This window comes from Lampris incognitus, chromosome 1 (assembly GCF_029633865.1).
Source record: "Lampris incognitus isolate fLamInc1 chromosome 1, fLamInc1.hap2, whole genome shotgun sequence".
In the NCBI taxonomy this organism is placed as follows: Eukaryota; Metazoa; Chordata; class Actinopteri; order Lampriformes; family Lampridae; genus Lampris; species Lampris incognitus.
In genome coordinates, this window is record NC_079211.1 from 115,616,934 (window position 1) to 115,642,329 (window position 25,396).

The 25,396-nt window shown below is 42.2% G+C and overlaps 1 protein-coding gene and 1 pseudogene across 1 annotated transcript in view; one reads left to right on the forward strand and one right to left on the reverse strand.

Annotated features, from left to right (window-relative positions):
- Positions 1 to 25,396, reverse strand: part of parp8 (poly (ADP-ribose) polymerase family, member 8) — a 171,958-nt gene that overhangs the window by 53,162 nt on the left and 93,400 nt on the right. Inside the window, exons 11-14 of the mRNA XM_056273523.1 lie at positions 19,836 to 19,964; positions 18,763 to 19,414; positions 3,739 to 3,792; positions 82 to 177 (exon numbers count right to left, since the gene is read on the reverse strand). Coding sequence (XP_056129498.1) covers positions 82 to 177; positions 3,739 to 3,792; positions 18,763 to 19,414; positions 19,836 to 19,964 — 931 coding nt within the window. The remainder of the gene's footprint in view (positions 1 to 81; positions 178 to 3,738; positions 3,793 to 18,762; positions 19,415 to 19,835; positions 19,965 to 25,396) is intronic.
- Positions 2,670 to 2,789, forward strand: LOC130127694 (5S ribosomal RNA; annotated as a pseudogene).

Sequence of the window (25,396 nt, forward strand, 5' to 3'; positions counted from 1 at the left end):
TTTTTAACATGTGCCCGTACATTGTTTTAATGACAATAAATTGAACTGAAGTGAATTGAATGTTATTGAGCGGTTACTTACCCTGAGCATAGGCCCATTGTGGAACACGTGAGGCTCATCACAAACTACACAGAACTCGTTTAGCACAGGGATCCTCTGCTCCGCATACTCCATTATCTGTAGTGACACACAGTCAGCAGTTTAAAGGAAATATCTGAACAACAGATCAGGGATACAGTGGCTTCACCACACTAAAGCAGGACTGTTACTGGATATCAAGAATTCTGGAGATGTCAACTACCCAGAGTTTGCAGATGTTACTAGATGTTAGCAGTTTAACAGTCTAGTGCAAGAACCTACATGCTAGACATGCAACTTGGCATTCCCTGACTGAAAATGTAGATGTGCCGAGATGCGTTATTAAGTATTCACAGATTTGAAGAGAGAAGGAACAAATGTACAGACATGTGCTCAGGAATACATGACTGCTCACAGAGAACAATATGTACAGGTCACATGCAAAATACTGAGGATTTTCAAAGAAGAGTCTTCAGGATACAGGGAAAATTGAGTAAGTGCTGTACAACCTCTGTTATTTGGCTGGCAAATTGTTTCCGTACTGTGGGGTAAATGCTGAGAACGGCTACTTTGATTGTGTGGAACCTCCTAAACTAAGGGTTTTTCAGGGTAACACTGGAGAGACAAACAGATGGAGAACTGGCAGTGTTGTCTTTGAGAAGAAATGGATTTGGGGATTGAGACGGGTACTATGTGGGTAAATGTGTGGACAGAGGCTTCAGGACAGGGACAGCTGGCCTGCACCATCATGTCAATGAAGTTAACACAGAGCAAGCCAGGAGTCTTTCAGCCATGTATTCTCTCACTCCTGAATAAAGGCAAGAGCTCTTCTGTTTTGTTTGCTTGGGACTTAAATAGAGGGTAAGACTCAAACTGCTGTCCCCTCATCTGTTCACTTCCCTTTGCTGCATGTTGTGAGCTATGATGGTTTATCTCTTTTAGTTTGGGGGGGGGGTTCCCCCTTTTTCTCCCCAATTGTACCCGGGTAATTACCCAACTCTTGCGAGCCGTCCCAGTTGCTGCTCCACCCCCTCTGCTGATCCAGGGCGGGTTGCAGACGATCACGTGCCTCCTCCGATACAGTTGGCATTGCCAGCCGCTTCTTTTCACCTGACAGTGAGGAGTTTCACCCGGGGGGGACGTAGCACATGGGAGGATCACACTATTCTCCCCAGTTCCCCCTCCCCCCTGAACAGGCGCCCCGACCGACCAGAGGAGGCACTAGTGCAACGACCAGGACACATACCCACATCCGGCTTCTCACCCGCAGACACAGTCAATTGTGTCTGTAGGGGACGTCCGATCAAGCTGGAGGTAACACTGGGATTCAATCCGCCAATCCCCATTTTGATAGGCAACAGAATAGACTGCTACGCTACCTGGATGTCCTTGATGGTTTATCTCTTGACCGTGAGCCATCAACCAACCTCAGGACAACCAGCTGGTACTGAGAGTAAACCAGTGGATTACACAACAATGCATACATATGTATTGTGTGGTCTGAGGTCCCAAGACTCATTTGTTCGCTGTACCTAAAGCTCAAACTGAGCTAGAGATGTTCATGATCAGAACCAAACTCAGATTATGGTGCAAAACTAATAGAGAGATCGGGCGTCCAGGTAGCATTGTGGTCTATTCCGTTGCCAACCAACACGGGGAATGTCGGATCGAATCCCCGTGTTACCTCCGGCTTGGTCGGGCGTCCCTAAAGACACAATTGGCCGTGTCTGCGGGTGGGAAGACGGATGTGGGTATGTGTCCTGGTCGCTGCACTAGTGCCTCCTCTGGTTGGTCAGAGTGCCTGTTCAGGGGGGAGGGGGAACTGGGGGGATATACCGTGATCCTCCCATGTGCTACGTCTCCCTGGTGAAAGTCCTCACTATCAGGTGAAAAGAAGCGGCTGGCAACTCCACATGTATCAGCGGAGGCATGTGGTAGTCTGCAGCCCTCCCCAGATCGACAGAGGGAGTGGAGAAAAGACCGGGACAGCTCAGAAGAGTGGGGTTATTGGCCAAATACAATCGGGGAGAAAAAGGGGGAACCCCCCCCAAAAAAAATTAATAGAGGGATTGTTCAAAAAATGGCATTTCACCTCTTCGTCTGCCAACATTTGCCCTCTTATTCACAATGTCAGTTCATTGTGTGTTCAAATGTTTTTATGTGGATAATTATATTGAAGTGTATTTTAGTACATATAGAGAATCGTGCTTCAGCCTCTATGGGCACAGTTGCTCTCAGCTCATTTTGTAACTAGGGTGACCAGATGCAAACCGTCCAGATGCAGGACAAAGAAAGATTTTGCATTACAGATTTATTATGTCTGCTAAAATTAGTTAGTTAGTTAGCACAAAAAAAAGTATAGAACTTTTAAATAACACTTATCAGCTGTAATTAAATACATTCCTATCTGGACAATAAATAATGTGCTTGAATAACGGGTTTTAAAATAATTCATTATTTTAAATTTAAGATAATTTCAAATTTTAAATGAATTTAAAATTATTAAAATTTGAAATTATTATTATTATTAATAATAATAATAATAATAAAATTTAATGTTTTTTTGTAATTTAAAATGATTAATTATTTAGGCTTACGGCCATACAATCCTGATAACGTCCGATCTCGTCCGATCTCGGAAGCTAAGCAGGGTCGGGTCTGGTTAGTACTTGGATGGGAGACCGCCTTGGGAACACCAGGTGCAGCAAGCTTTCCACCTGCTGCCCAGTGACTGCTGGGATAGACTCCAGTATCCCCACGACCCTGAGAGCAGGATAAGCGGTTTGGATGATGGCTGGATGAATAAATTTAAAATAATTAATTTAAATTTAAAATAATTCATTCATTTTTTTTAATAGCCAATGGGAAGAACTTGGGTGGGAAATCTTATTGGGTTAATAGGTATAATGAGTGTACCTATTTGCCTTTCACTTGGTGTTTTTCTCTTGTAATACTGATTCTCTTGGCAATACTGTCTCTGTTGTTATGGCCATGCCAACAAATCAATTTGAATTTGAATTTGTAACAAGTGGGTGGGATTCGGTGGTAGGAATTATGGGGCTAATGGGTATATGAAGATTGGGTAAGAAGTAATTGGAAAAGGGACCGATTACTGTTCTTGTTGCTGCTTTTTCCCCCCCTACTGTTTGTATACCCCACTATAACAGGTTCTGTTTATATATGTATGAAACCACTTCAATTGGACATGTTGTGTAGATAACAATGTTTTGTATGCAACACTGGTTCAAAAATCAATAAAAGGATTTTAAAAAAAAAGGTATGACCAACAGCAGAGTCCCACTTTTTAGAGAATAATCTTTCAAGGCCTTGGCTTCAGTTAAAATTTACACTGAAATTATGCCATTTCAGTGGATGATAATATAATTTTATAACCTAACTTTACAATTTGCCATAACCGCCATAATATTTCCAGGACAGGTGAGTGCTCAACAGCACACTTTTCATTATTAGAAAGTTTGTGCATACCAAGCCTTCCATAAATGGATAATGGGTAGACACTGAAGTTAGTTGCTGGTCCCTATCCTTTCATTAAGAGACACACTCCTCCATAAGAATCACACAGTGTGTTACAGTGCACATTGTAGTTATCAGCACATAGGAAAGCAAAAGTGGAGATATTTAAGTTTAAGAAACATTTACCTGAACAAGAAAGCCTTTATCTCTGACTGGAACAGATTTGGCACCATTATTTGGCTAAAAAAAAATACAGATCGAAAGGCATTAGCCAATTATCTCAGAGATATAGTATGACAGCAAATCAATATTTCCTGATACTAAACAATATGGAAAAAATGTTAAATATAGAGTGCACATCATTTTAGCACCTCTTTGTGTTATTCATAAAATGGAATTCAGTGAATATAAAAAGTCTACACATCCCTGTTAAAATGGCAGGTTTTTGTGATGAAACCAAGATAAAACATGTCCGAAAAAAGGGGGAAAACCCCCTTTTTTTCTTTTAAATTGCAACCTATAAAAATAAAGTTTAACAATGAGATACATGCTCTTAAGCCGGCCTGCATGAGACTGGGACGTAAATTGTGAAAATCAAAATTGGAAGTTTTTTACCTATCTTGGCATGAGTGTTTATTGAAATACAAGCATGCTTTATCTGCTGAAAAACAGCGTATCTCTCTCACTTAATCAATAGTAATAAACATGGGGTCCGCGGTGGTGTAGCGGTCTAAGCATTGGCTTTGTGTCGATGCAGTTGCCCACTGGGGACTGGTGTTCGCGCCTCGGTCTCGTCAGATCCAACTATGGCCAGACTCAATGAAGCAGCAATAATTGGCAACGCTGTCTTCGGGAGGGGGGCTGAGTCGGCTTGTGTTCGTCACATGAATGCGTCCCTGTGTGTGTCGGAAAAAGCAGTGGTTTGGCCTGGATTCGCCTTGTCACGAAAGTGGCGAGGCGTCTCCTTTGAGACTGCCGGCCGGAGAGACGCAGTTGGCGAACGCATGCAGTACGAGTGTGGGTGTTTGAACTAAAATAGGGATCGATTGGCCACTAAATTGGGAGAAAAAGGGAAAAATCAGAAATAAATTAAAAAATATATATTAATAAACATAATCCTAGATTTCTCTTTGACACTGTAGCTAAATTTACCAAAACACAGCCGTCTATTAGCTGCTCACCATTCACGGCCCATTAGTTTCTACACTTTTTCTATGGGGATCACACAAAAAATTAGTTCTTCAACTCCAGCTACTCCTGCAGATCCTGTCTTATCAAATTCATATCTATACAATGAGTCAGATAGTCCCTGTTATTACAGCTTTTGAGACTCTCTCTCTCTTGATACTTTGACTAAGCTGATGTCTGCTTCTAAGCCTACTTGACCGTTTACCAGCAAAACATTTTAAAGACCTCTGGCCTTCCTTGGGACCTACAATGCTGGACATCGTTCATTTATCACTTACTACTGGCACAGATCCCAGCAGTTTTAAGAGAGCTGTAGTCAAACCTTCAGAAACTGCACCTCGATCCAGGGTCTCTTAATAACTATCGACCAGTCTCTAATCTTCCATTCTTCTCTTAAGTACTAGAAAGAGTTGCGTATCAACAACTTTTGACCCATATGGAAGAAAAATATCCATATGAACCTTTTTAATCAGCTCTCAGGGCCTGTCACTTCACAGAAACTATTCTTACCAATGTGGTGAACGATCATATACTCACTATGGACTATGAGTCCACTCTGTGCTTGTACTACCAGACCCCAGTGCAGTCTTTTACACCACTGATCAGGGTATATTATTAGACAGAATAAATTGTAATTTTGGTGTCTCTGGCTTAGCTCTCTCTTGGCTTAAGACCAATTTATCTGAAAGAACACAGCATGTCGCTATAGTAATATTACATCAAACTTCTCTAACGTTAAACGTGGTGTACCTCAGGGCTTGGTTCTTGGCCCTCTACTTTTCTCTCTTTATATTGAACCTCTTGGCCAAATTATACGCACTTGTGGAATAACTTAGCATTGCTATGGGGATGATACTCAGGTTTATGTGCTTATAAGGGCTAATGATCATACTCAAATGACTAATGCTTACCTGCTGTGCCTGCTTGCCTGCTGTGAAAACTTGGGATACCACCTAATTTTCTGCTTTTAAATTTGGATTAAACTGAGTTGCTGGTCGTTGGCCCTGCTAGATACAGACACCAATTTGATCAAGTAACAATAACAATCGACAACTCTGTGATTTCATAAAGTGTGGCAGCCAAAAATATTGGCATTACGTTTGATCCCCACCTTTCCTTTGATACACACATTTAAGAAATCACCAAGACCAGTTTTTTTCACTTATGTAACATAACTAAAACCTGGGTCTTTCCTGTAATACATACCTTTTTCCAAAAAAACATGTGCTAACATGTTCCAGTGACTATCAGCCAGTTGCTTTCAACCCTGTGATTTCAAAATGCTTTGAACAACCAGTACTCACCCACATCAAAGACATATTCCCAGCTGATCTAGACCGACACCAGATTTCCTACCAGGCAAACAGATCGACTGAGGACACCATCTGTGTGGCTCTAAATACAGCCCTCTCTCACCTGGAAACACTCAACACCTACATCAGAATGTTCTTTGTTGATTAAAGCTTGGCATTCAATACCAAACAAGCTGGTTGACAAACTCCATAAACTAGGACTAACTCCCTCCATAAGCAATTGGATACTGGACTTCCTCATCAACCGGCCCCAGATTGTAACATCGGGCAAGCACACATCCTCCACCCTCATCCTAAGCACCAGCATCCCCCAGGGTTGTGTTCTGAGCCCCCTCCTTTATGCACTGTTCACACATGACTGACAACCCCTCCACAACTCAAACACAATTGTTAAGTGTTCGGATGATACAACAGTCATCTGGCTCATATCAGACAACGACGATATGGCATACAGGGAGGAGGTTCAGAACCTGATAATGTGGTGTGCTAACAACAATCTGGTCTTATTCACAAAAAAGACCAAGGAGATTATCGTGGATAGTAGGAACTCCAAGAAGATCACACACAGTCCTGTCCACATCAACAAAGAGGCTGTGGAGAGAGTCCCCAGCTCCAGGTTCGTGGGAGTCACCATCACAGAGGACCTCTCCTGGGATGACAACACCTCGGCAGTGGTGAGTAAGGCACAACAACGCCTTAATTTTCTGAGGAGGCTAAGGACATCCAACATCCCCATAAACTGCTTGTAAACTTTTATAGATGTTGCACCAAAGCTAACCAAAAAAAAAAGCCCTCCAGCATGTTGTGGAGGCAGCACAGGACATTGTTGGCACAGAGCTGCCTTCAGTAGAACAACTATACAGCACTTGCTGTGTGAGGAGGGTTAAGAACATCATAAAAGATATTTCACACCCTGGACACCATCTGTTTCAGCTCCTCCCATCAGGTAGGTGCTTCAGATCAATCCACACACACACACACACACACACACACACACACACACACACACACACACACACGAAGAGAATGAAAAACAGCTTCTTTCCAAAAGCTACAGCACTAATGAACTCGGACATCTCCTCAGTCCAATGAGGCTGATGTGCTGCCACCATTGGGCACGTACAACATTTGCATATATTTACTCACGTCACTTTAAGCCACTTCATATCTGTCCGCCGCACCTTTACGGCATTTTTGCTGGTGATATTTTTGCTCCTCATAAGTTGCATTTTATAAACTGTATTGTATTTTATACCTTATACTGCTAATATTTTGCTTATATCTGCTTTTTTGTTTAGACTGTACTTTTGATTGCTGATATTTTATGTTTATCTCTTTTATCTATGCAACATTTCAGGTTGACACACCTGAAATTTTGTTGTGCTTGGCACAATGACAATAAAGTTCTTCTTAATTTGTTTCATCCAGACTTGATTAATGTTCTGTTTTCAGATCTGCCACATGCTAGTACTAAACGTCTTCAGATGGTTCAGAATACTGCAGCTAGAATCCTAAATAAACCTCGGAAATTTGACCATATTACACCAATTCTTGCCTCCCTTCATTGACTTCCTATCCATGTTAGGTCAAACACCGAGGTGCTTCTGCTGACTTATAAAATCCTGAATGGCTTGCCTCCATCTTACCTGTCTGATCTGCTTAAACTGTACATTCCATCTCGAGCTCTTCACTCTCAAAATACAGGCCTCCTGTATTTTGTATTGTGATTGCAAATATTCCCAAATCGTCTCTGACAGTATACACGGCTATTGTAACTCTAGCTAATGGTTCCGCCCATATTTGCATATGAAACTGATCGTTGGTTTTGGTTGTTATGCCACAGTATTGTTTATAAGGGTGGGGATACTGGCAGCCAGTTGAGACTGAAAAGGTAACTGAGATGATGATGAAACGTTTCTCTCAATAAACGTTGTGTCCAGATGAACTGATTCAACTTTCTGTGATTTTCTTACCTGGATTATTGAGCATGCATAAAGACACAGGGCTCCTGTGTGTACCCAAACGTAAAAAGAAGTCAGCTGGTGGCAGGGCCTTTTCAGGCCCCATTCTTGTGGAACAACCTGCCTGCTGTCGTCAGACAATCAGAATCTGTTGAGTCCTTTAAATCCAAACTTAAAACTAATCTTTTTGCCTTTGCTTACAATTAGTTGCCTTTAAGTTGAGTACTTCACAACCTGTACTGCATGGTGGGTCGGTTTCTGTCTCTGAATTTACCAACCACTGTTCTGCCGACGGGATTACAGCCTATACATTATTGACTATTGGAACTGTTCTCTTCTCTCACATGTCTTTTCTCTCTCTCTGAATGATTTTTTTCTTCTTTCACTTCTCCTGTATATGTGAATGGTGCGATGGGAGTCTCCCCCATGTGCACGTGTAGTCTGTCCTCCTCCCAGGTCTCCATGGTGATGGTGGTTGTCACCTTGACGCTGCTTGGTATCCATCTCAACACATTTATCATCTTATAAATTCATATAATTTTGTTGTCCTGTCTCAATGTTGTATACTTTTCACAATCTGATGTGTGACTAATGTTTTTTTTAATTATCTATTATGGTGGGATGTGAGTCTCCCTTGTGTGCATGTGTAGTCTGTCCTTCTGACTGGTCTACATGGTGATGGTGGTCATGTGGCTTAGGTCCTGGGCTGTTCCGGTGGCGTCTGGATACTGCTTGGCATCCTCGTCATCATATTCTTCATTTATCTTATAATTCCATTATAATTCTGTTATCCTCTTTCAGTGCTGTATTGTGTAAATTGTGTAAACACAACATCCATTGCACGTTGTCCACCTTGGGAGAGAGATCCTCCTCTGTTGCGCTCCCTGAGGTTTCTTCCTCTTTTTTCTACCTGTTAAAAGTTTGTTTGGTTTTTTTTTAGGGGCAGGATGTTGTCTAGCTGTAAAGCCCCCTGAGGCAAATTTGTAATTTGTGATATTAGGCTATACATTGTGACCGTCCGGGTAGCGTGGCGGTCTATTTCGTTGACTTCCAACACGGGGATCGCCAATTCGAATCCTCGTGTTACCTCCGGCTTGGTCGGGCATCCCTACAGATACAATTGGCCGTGTCTGCAGGGAAGCCAGATGTGGGTATGTGTCCTGGTCGCTGCACTAGCACCTCTTCTGGTTGGTCGGGGCGCCTGTTCAGGGGGGGAGGGGGAACTGGGGAGAATAGCGTGATCCTCCCATGCATTACGTCAAACTCCTCACTGTCAGGTGAAAAGAAGTGGCTGGTGACTCTACATGTATCAGAGGAGGCATGTGGTAGTCTGCAGCCCTCCCCGGATTGGCAGGGGGGGTGGAGCAGCGACCAGGATGGCTTGGAAGAGTGGGGTAATTGGTCGGATACAATTGGAGAGAAAAAAAGGGGGATATATACAGTGGGGAAAATAATTATTTGACCCATGCCTGATTTTGTAAGTTTGCCCACTTACAAAGAGTGCAACAGTCTATAATTTTAAGTGTAGGTTCATTTTAACAGTGAGAGATAGAATATGACCAAAAAAAGTGGAATAAGACGTTGTATGAATTTTATGAATTTATTTGCATATTTTTGGTCCAAAATAAATATTTGAACCCCTGGACAAACACTATGTTAATATTTAGTAGAAAAGCCATTATTGGCCAGCACAGATGTCAAACGGTTTTTATAGTTTCTGACAAGGTTTGTGCACATTTCGGCAGGGATGTTGGCCCACTCCTCCCTGCAGACAAGCTCCAAATCGTTCAGGTTTCGAGGCTGTCGCATGGCAACCCGAATTTTAAGCTCCCTCCAAAGATTTTCGATTGGATTCAGGTCTGGAGACTGGCTAGGCCATTCCAGAAGCTTGATGTGCTTCTTCTTCAGCCACTCTTTGGTTGCTTTGGCGGTGTGCTTTGGGTCGTTGTCGTGTTGGAACACCCATCCACGACCCATCTTCAGCGCTCTCACTGAGGGAAGGAGGTGTTGGTCCAGAATTCCATGGTACATGGCTCCGTCCATCCTCCCCTCAATGTGATGGAGTTGTCCTGTTCCCTTGGCTGAAAATCACCCCCAAAGCATGATGTTGCCACCCCCATGCTTGACGGTGGGGATGGTGTTCTTTGGGTTGTACTCCGTGTTCCTCACCCTCCAACCACGGCGAGTTGAGTTGAGCCCGAAAAGTTCTATTTTGGTCTCATCCGACCACATCACCTTCTTCCAGGCCTCTTCTGAGTCGTCCAGGTGTTCATTGGCGAATTTAAGATGGGCCTATACATGTGCCTTCTTGAGCAGTGGGACCTTGCGTGCACTGCAGGATTTTAATCCATGACGGCGTAGTGTGTTACTAACCGTTTGCTTTATAACTGTGGTCCCATATGCCTTCAGGTCATTAACCAGTTCCCCCCTTGTGGTTCTGGGATGATTCCTCACCGTTCGCATGATCAGGGACACCCCAAGAGGCGAGATCTTGCGTGGAGCCCCAGACTGAGGGAGGTTGGCGGTGGTGTGGTGTTCCTTCCATTTCCTGATAACTGCACCGACAGTTGTTACTTTCTCTCGAAGATGCTTTCCAATTCTCTTGTAGCCCTTCCCAGCCTTGTGCAGGTCTACAATCTTGTCCCTGGTGTCCTTAGACAGCTCTTTGGTCTTTCCCATGATGGAGATGTTGAAATCTGATTGATTGGGTGTGGACAGGTATCTTTTGTACAGGTAACAAGGTGATGCAGGTGTATTTTATGTGGGTAATTAGTTGGGATTGGGGGTGCATCTTAAAGAAAAACTAACTGGTTTGTGGGAGCCAGAATACTTGCTGTTTGGTAGGGGATCAAATACTTATTTTTCTAAATCAGGTGGTTATTAATTTTTATAAATTCATAGGATGTGATTTTCTGGAATTTTCTTTGGGATTTCGTCTCTCACTGTTAAAATGTATATATGATTAAAATTATACTGTTGCATTCTTTGTAAGTGGGCAAACCTACAAAATCAGCAAGGGGTCAAATAATTATTTTCCCCACTGTATATATATATATATATATATATATATATATATATATATATATATATATATATATATATATATATATATATATATATATATATAAAATAAAATATATATAATAAAATTGACTTGACTTGGCTTAGCTGACAAGGGACAGATTGAGGGTCTCACACTTCGAAGACTCACTAGCCCGATTCTTCATTTCTTGTCTCAAATTTCACAAAATCTTTCAGAAATGTGTCAGTTCAAACAGGAAGTGGACAAACAGAGCCAGCTGAAGAAGACAGCAAGATCAGCAGCAGACTCATAACCGTGTTCTCATCAGTAAGTCACAGCACAATGGGCTTTTACCACAGTTTGTATAGCAGGCACTCTATTTCAAACTCAAAAATAAAATGAATAAATAAAGTCAAGACATCGTATATTGAAGAAGACCTGGCTTCAGAGACAGCCACCACAAAGCTGTAGTACTCTACATAAAGAGTAAAGGCGGCTGTACAAGAGCCATTGTCTTGGCCATCATCATTAAATGTTTTTTTCCTTGTGTGTTCCAATTGATTAATTGTTGATAATGTCCCATTCTGTTTATGTTCCAAAGCTTCAATCATATTGGGTGTTGCAGGATCCAGTCTCTGATTTCAGTCTTTAACCCATTTGAACCATGCAACGCAGTTGTGACGAGATTAAACATGCTTAAAAAAGTCAGCCACAAAGACTTTTCTGGAGTCTTTGGCAGGTGGGGCAACGGAATCTTGTCTTGAGGCCTTTCACACTAGAGGATAATCTTCCCACAATTATCGGCCCCGTGTCTTCAGTTGGCGAGGACAGCCCTACACAGGTGTTGGCCCAATTCTCATCAAGTGTGGAGTTGCCTTTAGTTTTTCGAACAACTTATCACTGGCATGGATGCTTTCCATAGCATGAAACAGATGCATGAATAAGCCCACATCCCTTTCACATACAGACGAAAACTTGAGATTTGACCAAAACCATTCATCCATTCATTCATCTTCAGCCGCTTCTCTGGGGTCGGGTCGCGGTGGCAGCAAGCTAAGTAGGGCACTCCAGACATCCTTCTCCCCAACAACACCCTCCAGCAGCTCCTGGGGGATCCCGAGACGTTCCCAGGCCAAACTGAACATATAGTCCCTCCAGCGAGTTCTGGGTCTACCCCAGGGTCTCCTCCCAGTTGGCCGTGCCCGGGAAACGACCAAATGAAGGCACCCAGGAGGCATCCTAATCAGATGCCCGAACCACCTCAATGGCTCCTTTCGATGCGAAGGAGCAGCGGCTCTACTCCAAGCTCCTCACCCTATCTCTAAGGCTGAGCCCAGACACCCTACGGAGGAAACTCATTTCAGCATCTTGTATCCGCGGCTGAAATGAGTTTCCTCCATAGGGTGTACGGAGGAAATTTTAACCAAAATCACAGAATTATCAAACAGTTCAATTATTCCACCTAAGACATTATGAAAATATAAATTAGGGGGGGATATCTGAAGCTTGCTTATATAGCTTATATACAAGCTGCAGGAAGGAATCAATAACCCTTGCTTGGTTCAAAAATGCATCTAACATCACTCATTCTCGTCTCAACACTCCTCGAGACTGTAGAGAAAATAGTCCAAACATTCACTCTAACCACATCCCCCCTCCCTTAGTAACAGCAGAAACATTTATAACAGCTATCAGAAAAACCCACTGTACATATAGCAAAAAAAAAAAGAAAAAATCCTATATATTAAGAGTTTTAAGGAGTAAATGAGCTTTTAATGAACATAGAAAGTTTTGATGAAAAAACTGCGTAGGAGAACATTTCACAGTCTGATGCAGACATGGGCAACTGGTGGCCCGCGGGCCGCATTCAGCCCACATACTGAGTGAGGACTCAGTATGGACCATGGGTCAATTTCCAAATATCAACAAATTGTTGGCTTCACAGGCATTTGAAGCATGCGGGCCATTTGACCACATCTGAACCGGATCCCAACAGTAATTATGCTGTCCACTAAGGACTGGATGTTGTGTTGCTGCAAAGCCCCTTGAGGCAAATTTGTAATTTGTGATATTGGACTATACAAATAAAATTGACTTGACTTGACTTGATAGGGGGCACTCCCTCGAAACTGAGGAGGCCTGTAGCCAAGCAACTGCTTTGGTTTTGGAGGGCTTCCTCCCCAACAACACATGACGAGGAGAGACATGAGCAGCAAAAAAGGAAAACTTGACCTAGAGAACCGTGTCTTCCAGGCAAGACAGATATCTTTTTTATGGAATTCAAAGGCAAATCTATGTGTTTAGTGTGCCTGGAAATAAAATCAGCCATGAAGGACTTCAACTTGAGCCGCCACTACAATACCATGCACAAAGACAAATATGGCATGTACATCGGAGGTGCCAGAGCCGCCATCATCGCTGACCTCAAAGTAAAAATACAGTGACAGCAGAGCCTTTTTTACCAAAGCCTCTCAAGGCGTCTTATGCTGTTTCCCTTGAGCTTGCTAAAGCAAAGATGCCCTTGTCAGATGCTGAAACAGTGAAGCTATGTGCAGTAGAGGTGGCTAAAGCTTCTGGAGATGATAACATGGCTAAGAACTTTGAAACGGTCTCTGTCCCATTGCAGTGACGTGAAAAATGTTTGACATTCAAAATCATGTTGAGGGAAAGCTAAAACAAGTCATACATGACTGAAACTACTTCTCCTTAGCGTTGGATGACAGTACAGATGTGATGGATGTTTGCCAGCTTCTCATTTACAAAAGAGCCATTGACAGTTAAATTGAAGTGCACAAGGAGTTATTGAAATTGGTGTCATTGCATGACACTACCAAGGGCAAGGATGTTTCAACAATGCTGTTAAAAGTGTTGTAAGTGAGCATGGGTGCTTTGAGAAGCTTTCAGTTGTTGTTACAAATGACGCACCATCAATGCAAGGAAGACGCACTGGATTTGTGGGCTCCCCCAACAAAGAGGCATTGACTGTCCAATATTGCACTGTATCATACGTCAGGTGAGTAATGTTATTGTTAGCTAACTATTAATAAATGGTATGAATGTGGGTTTTTGTGAGAATGTTTATCATAGGCTGAATCCTGTTACGTTTTGATCTTACAGCAGGCCTTCTGTGCCAAGACAATGAACTTTTGCCATGTCATGGATTTAGCTACCAAGGTTATCAATGTCATTCAAGGGGGAATAGGTCTCTCAATCATAGAAAGTTTGTAGTCTTTTTGGATGAAGTGAGTGCTGCTAATCCTGTGCACTTAAGTCTGTCAGGTTTGTTGCTGTTACTGACTGGAGATCAGTAAGATAAATTATCAAAGTTCGTATTAATGTTCATACAGTGTTTCTTTTTAGATTTTATTAAAGAACAATCCTAAATGCCCCAATTACAAGAGAGGAAGCATTGCTTGCTTTGAAGTCTATGCCATCTGGGAACACCCCAGGGCCAGATGGATTTGGTTGTGAGTTTTATAAGGAGTTCAATAATGTTTTGTTAGACCCATTGCTGGCTATGTTTAACCATTCATTTGAAAATGGGATCCTGCCTCAATCACTCATCACCCTCATCCTTAAAAAAGGGAAGCGTCCTGACAGTTTCACCTCCTATAGGGCTATTGCCCTACTTAACTCTGGCCAAATACTGCTTTCCAAATTACTTGTCATGCGTTTGGAAAAAAGTGTTACCTTACATTATTAAGGAGGACGAGGCCAGTTTTATTAAAGGTCGGAACTCCTGTGATAATATGAGAAGGTTCCTTAATATCATTCAGCTATCTCAGGGCTGCAATGACTCTGCCCTTGTGCTTTCTCTTGATGCCGAGAAGGCCTTTGACCGGGTCGAGTGGTCTTATTTGTTTTATACACTGGAGGAATTTGGCCTGGGTGATAAATTTTCAGTTGGGTCAGGGTTCTTTACAATTCTCCAATGGCAGCAGTTCAAACTAATGGGATGAGACCGTTTTGATGATATTGCTTGCTTGTTTTGATTTTTTTTCTGTTTTTATTATTATACATTTTAAAAAACATTTTAAACGTTAGAAATAAACAAAAATAAATAAACAAAAGATCTAGCAACTTTACCCTTCCCCGTGGGAATAGACAGGGTGACCCTCTTGGCCTGATGCTCTTCGATGTTGCTACTGAGCCACTGGCTCGAGCAATAAGGCAGAATGCTCTAATATCTGGTATTCTCGTTGGAGCGAGGGAGCATACAATTACTCTTTATGCAGATGATGTGTTGATATTTTTATCAAAACCATAAAAACCTCTATCTGATCCAAGCCATTTCAATGTTTGGCACTTTTTCAGGGTACAAAATTAATTTAGCAAAGTCTGAGGTCATGCCACTGGGGTCTCTAACATCTGTCCCAGGCCTGTCAGAGCCCTTTCCTTTCCATTGGCCACCCTATGGTTTTGTCTACTTGGGAATGTCTGTAACACCCACATATGGTCCGATGTTTAAGGCCAATTTCCCTCCTCTTCTAGATGCCATAAAGGCAGATTTAGATCGCTTAGCCCCCTTACCTCTTTCCTGGCTTGGAAGGACTGCTCTCATTAAAATGAACATCCTGCCCATATTACTCTACCCACTGCAAATGATCCCTATTTTGTTATCTAATAAGGTTATCAAAGTGCTCAAAGGCTGGCTGAGTCCCTTTATCTGGAACAAAAGGAAGCCCTGGCTTAAGATGGCAAAACTCCAAATGGCTGGCTCTGATGGGGGCTTAGATGTACTAAATGTGAGACTCTATCAGTTGGCAGCACATCTCCGGGTGATAGCAGATTGGCTCAAATATGACCCAGCCTCAATTTGGCTTGACATTGAATCCTCTCAGTCCAAATGTCTGTTATGGAATTTGCTGTTTGTGAATAACTTTAAGTCTGCTACGGACTTCTCTACTAACCCTATCACTCTAAGTGCAGTCAGAGCCTGGAGGTCCATCCATACTATACAGGGCCGTGCTCATTTAACATCCGCTCTTACTCCTATTCTGGATGGCCCAGATTTTCTGCCAGGTTGCCAAGACCAGGGCTTTAAATCATGGTACAGCCAGGGGCTAACAAAGCTAGGAGATTTATTCAATGGCCAGACTTTACTATCCTTTCAGCAGCTGCAGCAGCGATATGGCTTACAGAAAGGTGATTTTTTTTTTAGATACTTGCAAATCAGACACTTCACACAGATACCACATTAACAACCATTAATGCCACCTCACATGTAGAAAGGGCCTTGTCTTCACAAGTGTCCAAGAAACGCATTAGTGTGTTTTATGAAGCCCTAAATTCTAAATCATCTCTAACTTCCCAAGCTATTAAGTAAGTATGGGGGAGAGACTTGGGCATCTCGATTGACAACCCAGATTGGCAGGAAGTGTGGATCCATGCTATGGAAATATCTATCTGTAATCAAACCACATCTACTCAGTTTAAAATTTCACATCGTAAGCATATAACACCTGCTCTCAAAAGCAAGATGGATGCTAATGTGGCTCCGCTCTGCTGTAAGTGTAACTCTGAGACTGGCAATTACATTCATTGTTTTGGTCATGTGTGAAGAACAAAAATCAACAAAAATCTTAGCATCTTCAACTCTGCCACCTCCGGCTCTGCCTCCTGTCTCCAAACCATACAAATGGCTAGTCTCACTACCATCTTGTAAACCATCCCTTTAACTCTTGCTGGTACCCTTCTGTCACCCTTCTGTCCTGACACTCTTCTCCACCCTGCCTGCACTCTCTTCTTCACCTCTCTCCTGCACTCCCCGTTACTTTGGACAGTTGACCCCAAGTATTTAAACTCAAACGCTTTCATCACCTCTACTCCTTGCATCCTCATCATTCTGCTATCCTCCCCCTCGTTCATGCATAGGTATTCTGTCTTGCTCCTACTGACTTTCATTCCTCTTCTCTCCAGTGCATACCTCCACCTCCCCAGCCTCTCCTCAACCTGCACCCTATTCTCGTTACAGATCACAATGTCATCCGCAAACATCTGCAAATGCAAACAGAGCATTCGCTCTCTTGGACAGTGATTATATATATGTTGGATATAAGTGTTTTGTAGTTTGTTTGTTTTTTTAGTTTGGATATGTGTTCTTGTAGTTAGGATATGTGGGGGGGGGTTTCCTTTGTGTTGCACTGCTGTGGGCTGGGGAAAAATATTTCGTTTCATTTCATGTGTGCAGGTACATGGAATGAAATGACAAATAAATATCCCTGATTCCTGAACATCATGGTACACGGAGATGCCTGCCTGATCTTGTCCGTCAACCTGTCCATCATCATTACAAACAAGAAGGAGCTCAGAGCCGACCCTTGATGTAATCCCACCTCCACCTTTAACCCATCTTTCATTCCAACCACACACCTCACCACTGTCACACTGCCCTCATACATATCCTGCACCACTCCTACATACTTCTCTGCAACTCCCGACTTCCTCATACAATACCACACCTCCTCTCTCGGCACCCTGTCATATGCTTTCTCTAAATACACAAAGATACAATGTAACTCCTTCTGGCCTCCTCTATACTTCTCCATCAACATTCTCAAAGCAAACATCACATCTGTGGTACTCTTTCCTTACATGAAACCATACTGCTGCTTGCTGATTATCACCTCTCCTCTTAACCTAGCTTCTATTACTCTGTCCCATATCTTCATGCTGTGGCTGATCAACTCTATACCTCTGTAGTTGCTACAGTTCTGCACATCACCCTTGTTCTTGAAAATCGGTACCAGTATGGTTCTTCTCCACTCCTCAGCATCCTCTCACAGCTACATTATTGGATTACTGAATGAGGACAAACCTAATGTAAATTAAAGTATATGTCAATTTTTTTCCAAACTGGTTCTAATTTTGGTAGTTTTTTTCCATCAAGCCATTGTTGGTTATGATCTCATCTTACTCATCAGCTTCATAATAACTTTAAACTTGAACTTTTTTTTCACATCCAAATAGGTGGTTTAGATAACTGGGTGGCACTGGACCTGTTGCAGCATGTCTGATGATCGTGTTCAGTTGTCCCATAAGACACTGTTTTAAAGCTGTCTAGCAGTTCTGCTATGTCCAAAATCTCCTCAATGAAGCAGGTGAGTAAAATGACATCATAAACAATATAGACATTTTCACAAAAAAAACTACCAAAACAAAACTCAGGTGGTTAAAAAAAAAAAATTAACACCAACTTATTACTAGGGATGCACCGATATGACTTGTTGACTGCCAATAGCAATTCAGAGTATGAATACTTAACTATCGGCCAATACTGAGTACTGATCCCATCTACAACTTCTGCTGAACAGTGCAGACTTAGAACATTAGTTTTAGGTCAATGGGCAAATAATTAAAATAAAGTTGGTTTTTGTTCCGTCATTAAATAAATACAGCCTTCCGTGTGTGGAAAAAATGCAGTAAATCAAGCATGTTGCTTTTTTATATGACGTTATTTATGACATGTTTGATATGGGATTTCAGTCTCTGGTACTATCTGTGATACCAATACTACATTTTAGCCTGGTATTGGCTTGAAATCCAATACCAGTATTGGTATCAATGCTTATTACCATAGGATATAGCTATATGGATTGCATTTACATTTGGCACCAGGAATGTGGATGTACTAACTATGCTTTCTATTACTTGGTTCATCAATAAACAAGCAAAGGGGAATCACAAACCCCTACATGTCAAATTCTCTTCTTTGATGATGACTTACCTCTCGTGGTGTGGTGAGAGATGGAGTCAAGATACCAATAATGCCTGAAGTAAGAGAGAGCCGCCTAACTTCAGGTGCTGGATCCTTGAACATATCTGTTTTGCCCATCTTATTGCCACTGGAGTAAGACCTGCTAAGTAGTCGGTGGTGGTGTTTCAGCCCATCCATCTCCTCAGTTCTAATGGAACCAGAGCATGACCTGCTCAACAACTGCTGGGTCTTCAGCCCACCCGCCCCAATTCCGAGACTTGTGCTAATGCCCCCACTTATTCCACCAACACTAACACCCCTGCCAGGGTGATCACAGTGAGGGTCACTTGAGCAAGAACGAGGAAAGAGCTTATGGGCACGCTTGAGTGCCAAGGAGCAGTCTTCAGGTTTGAGACCTGTCGAACAGGGGCGTCCAAGGAGGCGATGGGTTTTGAGGGACATCATGCTAGTAGGTTCCACTCGTTGATCACTGGATAAAGCGTGGCCCAGGAACTTGTGGCCCGGCTTGCTGGGGGCAGAGCTGCAGCCATCCATCTCTGTTTGTTTCACGGTACTAGAACAGGTCCTTCGGAGAAGGCGATGGGATTTGGACACCCCATCCTGCTCAGCCTTGAGCTTCTTTTTGCTTTTAACACAGCCAGGAGGAGGATAGCTGGGAGATCTAGGGTAGAGCACAGGAACAGAAACACATCATATTGTTTTGCAAAATATCCCCACCAACAACATCAACCTAACTCATCCTATCCACCAACTAAAATATCAATTAATCTGATGTTTTTACAAGAAAGCACAAATATACATCTTCATATAATCGTATCGGATTTTTTTTATTTCATAAAAACATTCACAATACTGTAACATTTAATAATTTGTTGACCTAAATATAACTGTTTTAAGTAATAGTTTTTTCAAGGTAAATTCTTAAAACTTACAGTGACAAAATATCCCATTGGCTCATCCAAATATAGGTGAATTCTTTGAAAAAGTTTTGTATTTTGTATCTCTCGGACAATAAAAATAAGTATACAATAAATAACTAGATAAAACAATGGTCTTTGGAGGTGGAGCCTTTAGTCTCTAACCTGCGTAGAGTTGAGAAGATGTGCAGAGGAGATTTGACCTTCTTGTCGCTCTGCTTTTTGCCATGTGGGCAGTTGAGCTTGTCTTTACTTTGTCGCTTCCACTGCTGGGTGACAAATGTTTGCATGATCCTGATGGGGAAAAAAAAAGTTGTATCTGCTTATATAAGTTGTGGACACTTATTAGGTACATGGAGTTACAAACAAAAATTATACACTCACACAGCCATTGACTAAAAAATTACCTTCATGCAACAACACAGATTTCTTCATAGCAAAACTGCAACAAGACAGAAATCTTGAGACACGTAAAAATTAACTCTAATTTTGGAATCGCTCACAACGGTGTTATTGCTCAAACACATCTTCCAAAGAGGAAAAGTCCATAAACCATAAGTCTACCTCACAGGAAGATTAGCTTCAGTACTGGAGTAGATCAGACAGACAGACTAGATAGAAGATATGTAGTAATGGGAAAGAGAAACACTTTCTGGAATGAAAAAGCTAAAGTTATAGGTTGAGTGCTATTACAAAAAGTTGTCAGGCCATGTGACCAACAATTCAGCGTGTGCAGTGAAACACTGCAACTTGCCATTCACTTTACCTAACAAGGTCCAGCTGGAGCAAGACCTTATCAAAGTCACCTTTAAAAAGCCATCAAGATTACAGGTAAATAAACAGGCCACACACTTACTGCACACGCCTCGACTGTCATGAGAATCAGGGGCAAGGGCCATTGGCATGCTGGGACATCCCTGTCATGTGCCAGTATTACCAGACAAAATGGAGAATGTTGCTCCACTGGGTCCTGAATGTAGGCGAGGCTTTCGCAAACTGGCAGGACAGAGGACAATCCAAGATATAATCGCCCTTGTGTGACCACATCAGAGAAGGATGAAAACATCAGACTGGTCCATCTGAGAGACTGTTTCAGCTATCAGTACTGCTGCTGAAACTGAGGGCAGATACGAGGCCCACATCAGTGACAGCACAGTGAGGAACAGAGGCTCCATGCTGCTGGCCCTGGAGCAAGGAAACCTGACAGAGGTCATCTTGCTCATCTCTCCTCGACATCACCCTCAACTGCTTTGGGCCCAACAGAGGTTGCCATGGCATGGACCCATTAGAAATGGCTTCAGGATCAGGCCCTCTTCACAGAAGTTGCTATTATTTGTTTCATTTGTTTATTTTTATGAAATGAAGGTTGAAACGAAATTTCAGCTCAACAAGTGTTGTGTTTATTTTTTCCACCAGTATGTGTAGTTTCTGTTGTAATTATCCTCTTTCTTTTTTTATTTTGACAAAGTTTATTTCTGAAATGTAGCAACACAATGTAGATGATTCACTGTATGAACACATTTGGACTGATATATACCCCCCCCCCCACACCCATGATAACATTGAGGGGATAAAACTTAAAACTAGAAAACTAAAATAAATAAATACATAAATAAACATACACATAAATGAACAAATGTAAAAAAAATATATAGTTAAAAAACACTTAGCAACTACCTCATATTGATATTATATATAATAACAATAATTATCATAGCCATAATACCACAAAGTTCACAAAAAATAAATTAATAAATAAATGATAATAAATTGGTAGGGGTCTAGAACAGTACAACCTTATCATCTTGGGCACTGACATGCATAGAAACAGGCACAAGAAGGAAGCAGAAAAATGTGAACCATAAGTCATATCAGGGATTTTTTTCCAATGCTTCATTGCCAGCGCTCCTAGTTGCATACATGTATACTAAAAACTTTACTTAGACATAAAGTAATCAGAGCCTAAAGCATGAACATGAACATGACTAAGGAAAGGCTGCCATATAAACGTAAACTTGTCATCTGACCCCCTTACAATATACCTAATTTTCCCCAACTTAATAAAATACAACATATCCCTAATTCACTGTGTAAATGTTGGGAGGATTGAAATTTTTCCATCCAATCAAAATGTGTTATTTGGCCACCAGCGTGGAAAAGTCAAAACACTTAGTACATTGTTATTTAACATAAGATTTTTGTTTTACCACACCAAATAAAGCAAGGGAGGTTGATGGTTCTAAGGCTTTATCAGTAGTTTTAGAAAGCATATCAAATATTAACTGCCAAAAATGTTGATAACATAGAACAATCCCAAAACGTGTGAATTACAGTGGCATGGTCCTGATTGCAACAGTCACACATGGGGTCTATGCTGAATATAAACTGGAATAATTTAACTTTGGCCCAGTGCAGATGAATATATTCACCCCATCATCTTTGACTAAATGGATTCTGAAATGTCTATACCGAGATCCCCCTCCCACTGGCCTCTGAGGGAGCTAAGACTTGTCATGTTTTCGCTTATTGATAAAGAATGTATGTCACCTATCGTTCCCTTTCTGGATGATGTGATGTCATTGATTGAGTCTAGGAGGCTGTGTCTGGGGGCTGTGAAAGGAATTGAGTGATATTTGAATATATGAAGCTGTGAATTTACAAGTATCTGAAGAAGTGGGACCTGGAGATATTGAATTTCTGAACAATCTGCTCAAAAGAGGCAAATAAGCCATGTATGAACATGTCTTTAAATGAACAGACCCCATGACTGAGCCAAGCACTGAATGAAGCATCTGCAGAGATGGCAGGAATGCATGGTTCTTTACAATGGGAGTGACTATTAAGAATGTACACATCTCGGAGGATTGTATGAATTGTTTCCATGTTTTTAAAGCATGAATAACAGCTGAGTTAGAAGTATATTTGGTAATAGGCTCTGAATATGGCAGACTAGAGCACAATAATGAGGTGTTCTTACAAGAATCTCTCTATACTTAGCCAGTCAGGTACAGCTGTTACTGTTCTCTCCATCCAACAGGATGAAAAGAAGGATACTTGCTGCCCAATAGTAGAACTGAAAGTTTGGCAGTCCAAGCTCTACCTACTGAGGAGGTCTCTGTAGTATAGCTTTGCTTTGGATTCTTTTTATTCCAAATGAACTTAGAAAGCTTTCTATCTTGGGAAATTAACATTTTATCTTCGATTTCTATTTATTTCTATTTTCTTGTTATCTTGTATCCTTTTAGTTTTTCTTTGCTAGAGCGTGAGTGTCTGTAATAGGACCCAATTTCCCCTTGAGGATGAATAAAGTATTCTGATTCTGATAGTTTGGGTAAACCGAGATGGTTAGATCATTCACCTTCACTCGCCTCTGCTATCTGGCAAAGTGCAGAATGTGGGAGCATTCATGGGAGTAGTGAAGATAGACCACTCTGGCTGTGGCGGGGCTCCTTGTTTCGGTGGCGGTTGTGTGCTCTGAACAGTAAAGGAAACTGTTCGAGCTGGAAAGAATCTTTCAGAAGAGACTTTTCACAGAGACTGCAGTTGTGATGCAACCGCCTTGGCCTTCTGGTACACCTACTATTCACATATTGTTGCATCTGGATCTTCCTTCAAAGTCCCCACATTTGTCCTCTACGGCAGCCACCTGGGTTGAAAGTTGTTTCACTGTGTGCTGTAAAACCGCAACATCATCTGAACATCCCGAATGTACCTTTTAAATGTAAATGTAAATGGACTGCATTTATATAGTGCTTTTCTAGTCTACCGACCACTCAAAGCACTTTACAATGTATGCCTCACATTCACCCATTCACACACTGATGGAGGAGGCTGCCATGTAAGGTGCCAACCTGCTCATCAGAAGCAGTTAAGAGTTCAGTGTCTTGCTCAAGGACACTTTGCCCCGCTCTTCGCATGAGCAAGGGATTGAACCAGCGACCTTTCAATTACTAGACAACCCGCTCTACCTCCTGAGCCACTGTAAGAATTCCTTAAAATGAACAAATTCTATATATACAGTTTTCACGGAAGTGCCAAAACCCCGTTTAAGCAATGGGCACATCCAAAAGGATGAGACCCTCCCACTCGAATTTCGATTGACAGGCAAAGTGAAAACACATACACATCGGTTCACTCAATTTTTTGGAATATGGTAAGCTATTCAGCCATGAGCCAGAATCGGACCCAGAATATGGGCCTGAGGTTGAACAGCCTCAATTCAAGGATTGCAGGACATGAGTGAATGGAAAGTTGATGTAACGTGTTCTCCTGGATCACCACCTTGCTGTGGCGGAGAAGCTTGCATGTACTAATGATCCCAAGAGCTATGCCATCCGGAGCTTGGTTCCTGGTAGGGTCACCCGAGGCGAACAGGTCAAGGGGGCAGTTCCAGATGAAGTGCGATCCAACAAAGACCTCAGTGGCGGAACTGGTAGAAGATGTCTCCAGGTCACAACGGCAGTGAAGACAGATGAAGGCTGCAACAGAGGGTGGTCCCCAATCGTCTTGATTCTCCATGCCATTGGACTCTAGCCAACCCCCACCAAGGACCATGGTTGCTTCAGGCACATCAGCCTGTCCATGTAAAAAGCTGCGATGCACAGGTGTCCTCCTGTTATGCGGCTCCAGGATTGGCATCTAAGTCCACCTGAAGACCCAAAAGGACCCAGAAGGAGGACAGTCATCCTCGACCCCTAGTGTCCGCCGATGATGGTATAATGGATTCTATGTATGTGTTAGCTGGCTGGCTTGTTCTACGCACTGTCATGCTGTGTGTACCTCCTGCAGTCGGAGCTAGAGAATGCCTGGTGATTTCTCTCATCAAAGAGTCCAAAAAGGATCGCATCGTAGATTCACAAAAATGGGAGTAAATCACCTTGCAGAGCGAGCATTACCTTTGTTTCCCCCGTCATTGCCATTACAAAAATTCAGTGAAACCACTCAAATAGTCAAAGTGAACGTTTCTCAACCAAGTGAAACATCGTGTGCCCTGTTTGCTGTCTCAGAGAACTGGTTAAGACAGAAGAATTAAAAGTACTGCAAGTCGTTTAAAAAAAATCACTTGCTCACATCGCGTCATGTTACGATTGGCTATAATAGATTTTAGCTATAGCTAGCAAGCGATGTTACAGCATCACTATGGGTTCATCTCTATAGCATAAATACATCCAAAACTTCAGCCAATTTAAATCCAACTGGCCTTTCTTACCTCACCAAGGTACTCATAACCCCCAGTTTTTGATAAGACGCAAATTCAGGATCTACTTTCTTGATGAGGCCAGAATGAAAGATACACATTACTTATGTGTCCATGATCCCAGGATATCACTCTTACCCCAAACTGTGACTAAACAGTACCAACTGCCGAAAAAAAGCCTGAACATGGGAAAAATTAAACATGGGTGAAGGCTAATGAGAGTGGCATGGGAAAAGTAAATCACACCTAAAACATGGGGCAGAGTAGGAGGGGTACTTGGGGCAGCTTACGTGACTGGCTTAGCACCTCTAACTTATTATAATGGAAGTGCTCTTTTATGGCACTCTATAAGCAGACATGTCGCAACGTGTCTGTCACCGGTGCAGCATGGATGTAAGGTTCTAGGCAGCGTTTCTCAATGTGTACCCCCCCCAGAGGGCACAGAGGCAAGACAAGGAGCGTATGACCGGGGGGGAATGTAGTGCGGAACTACTGTTTTGACGTCGGAATCTTTTTCACAGTGGAACAA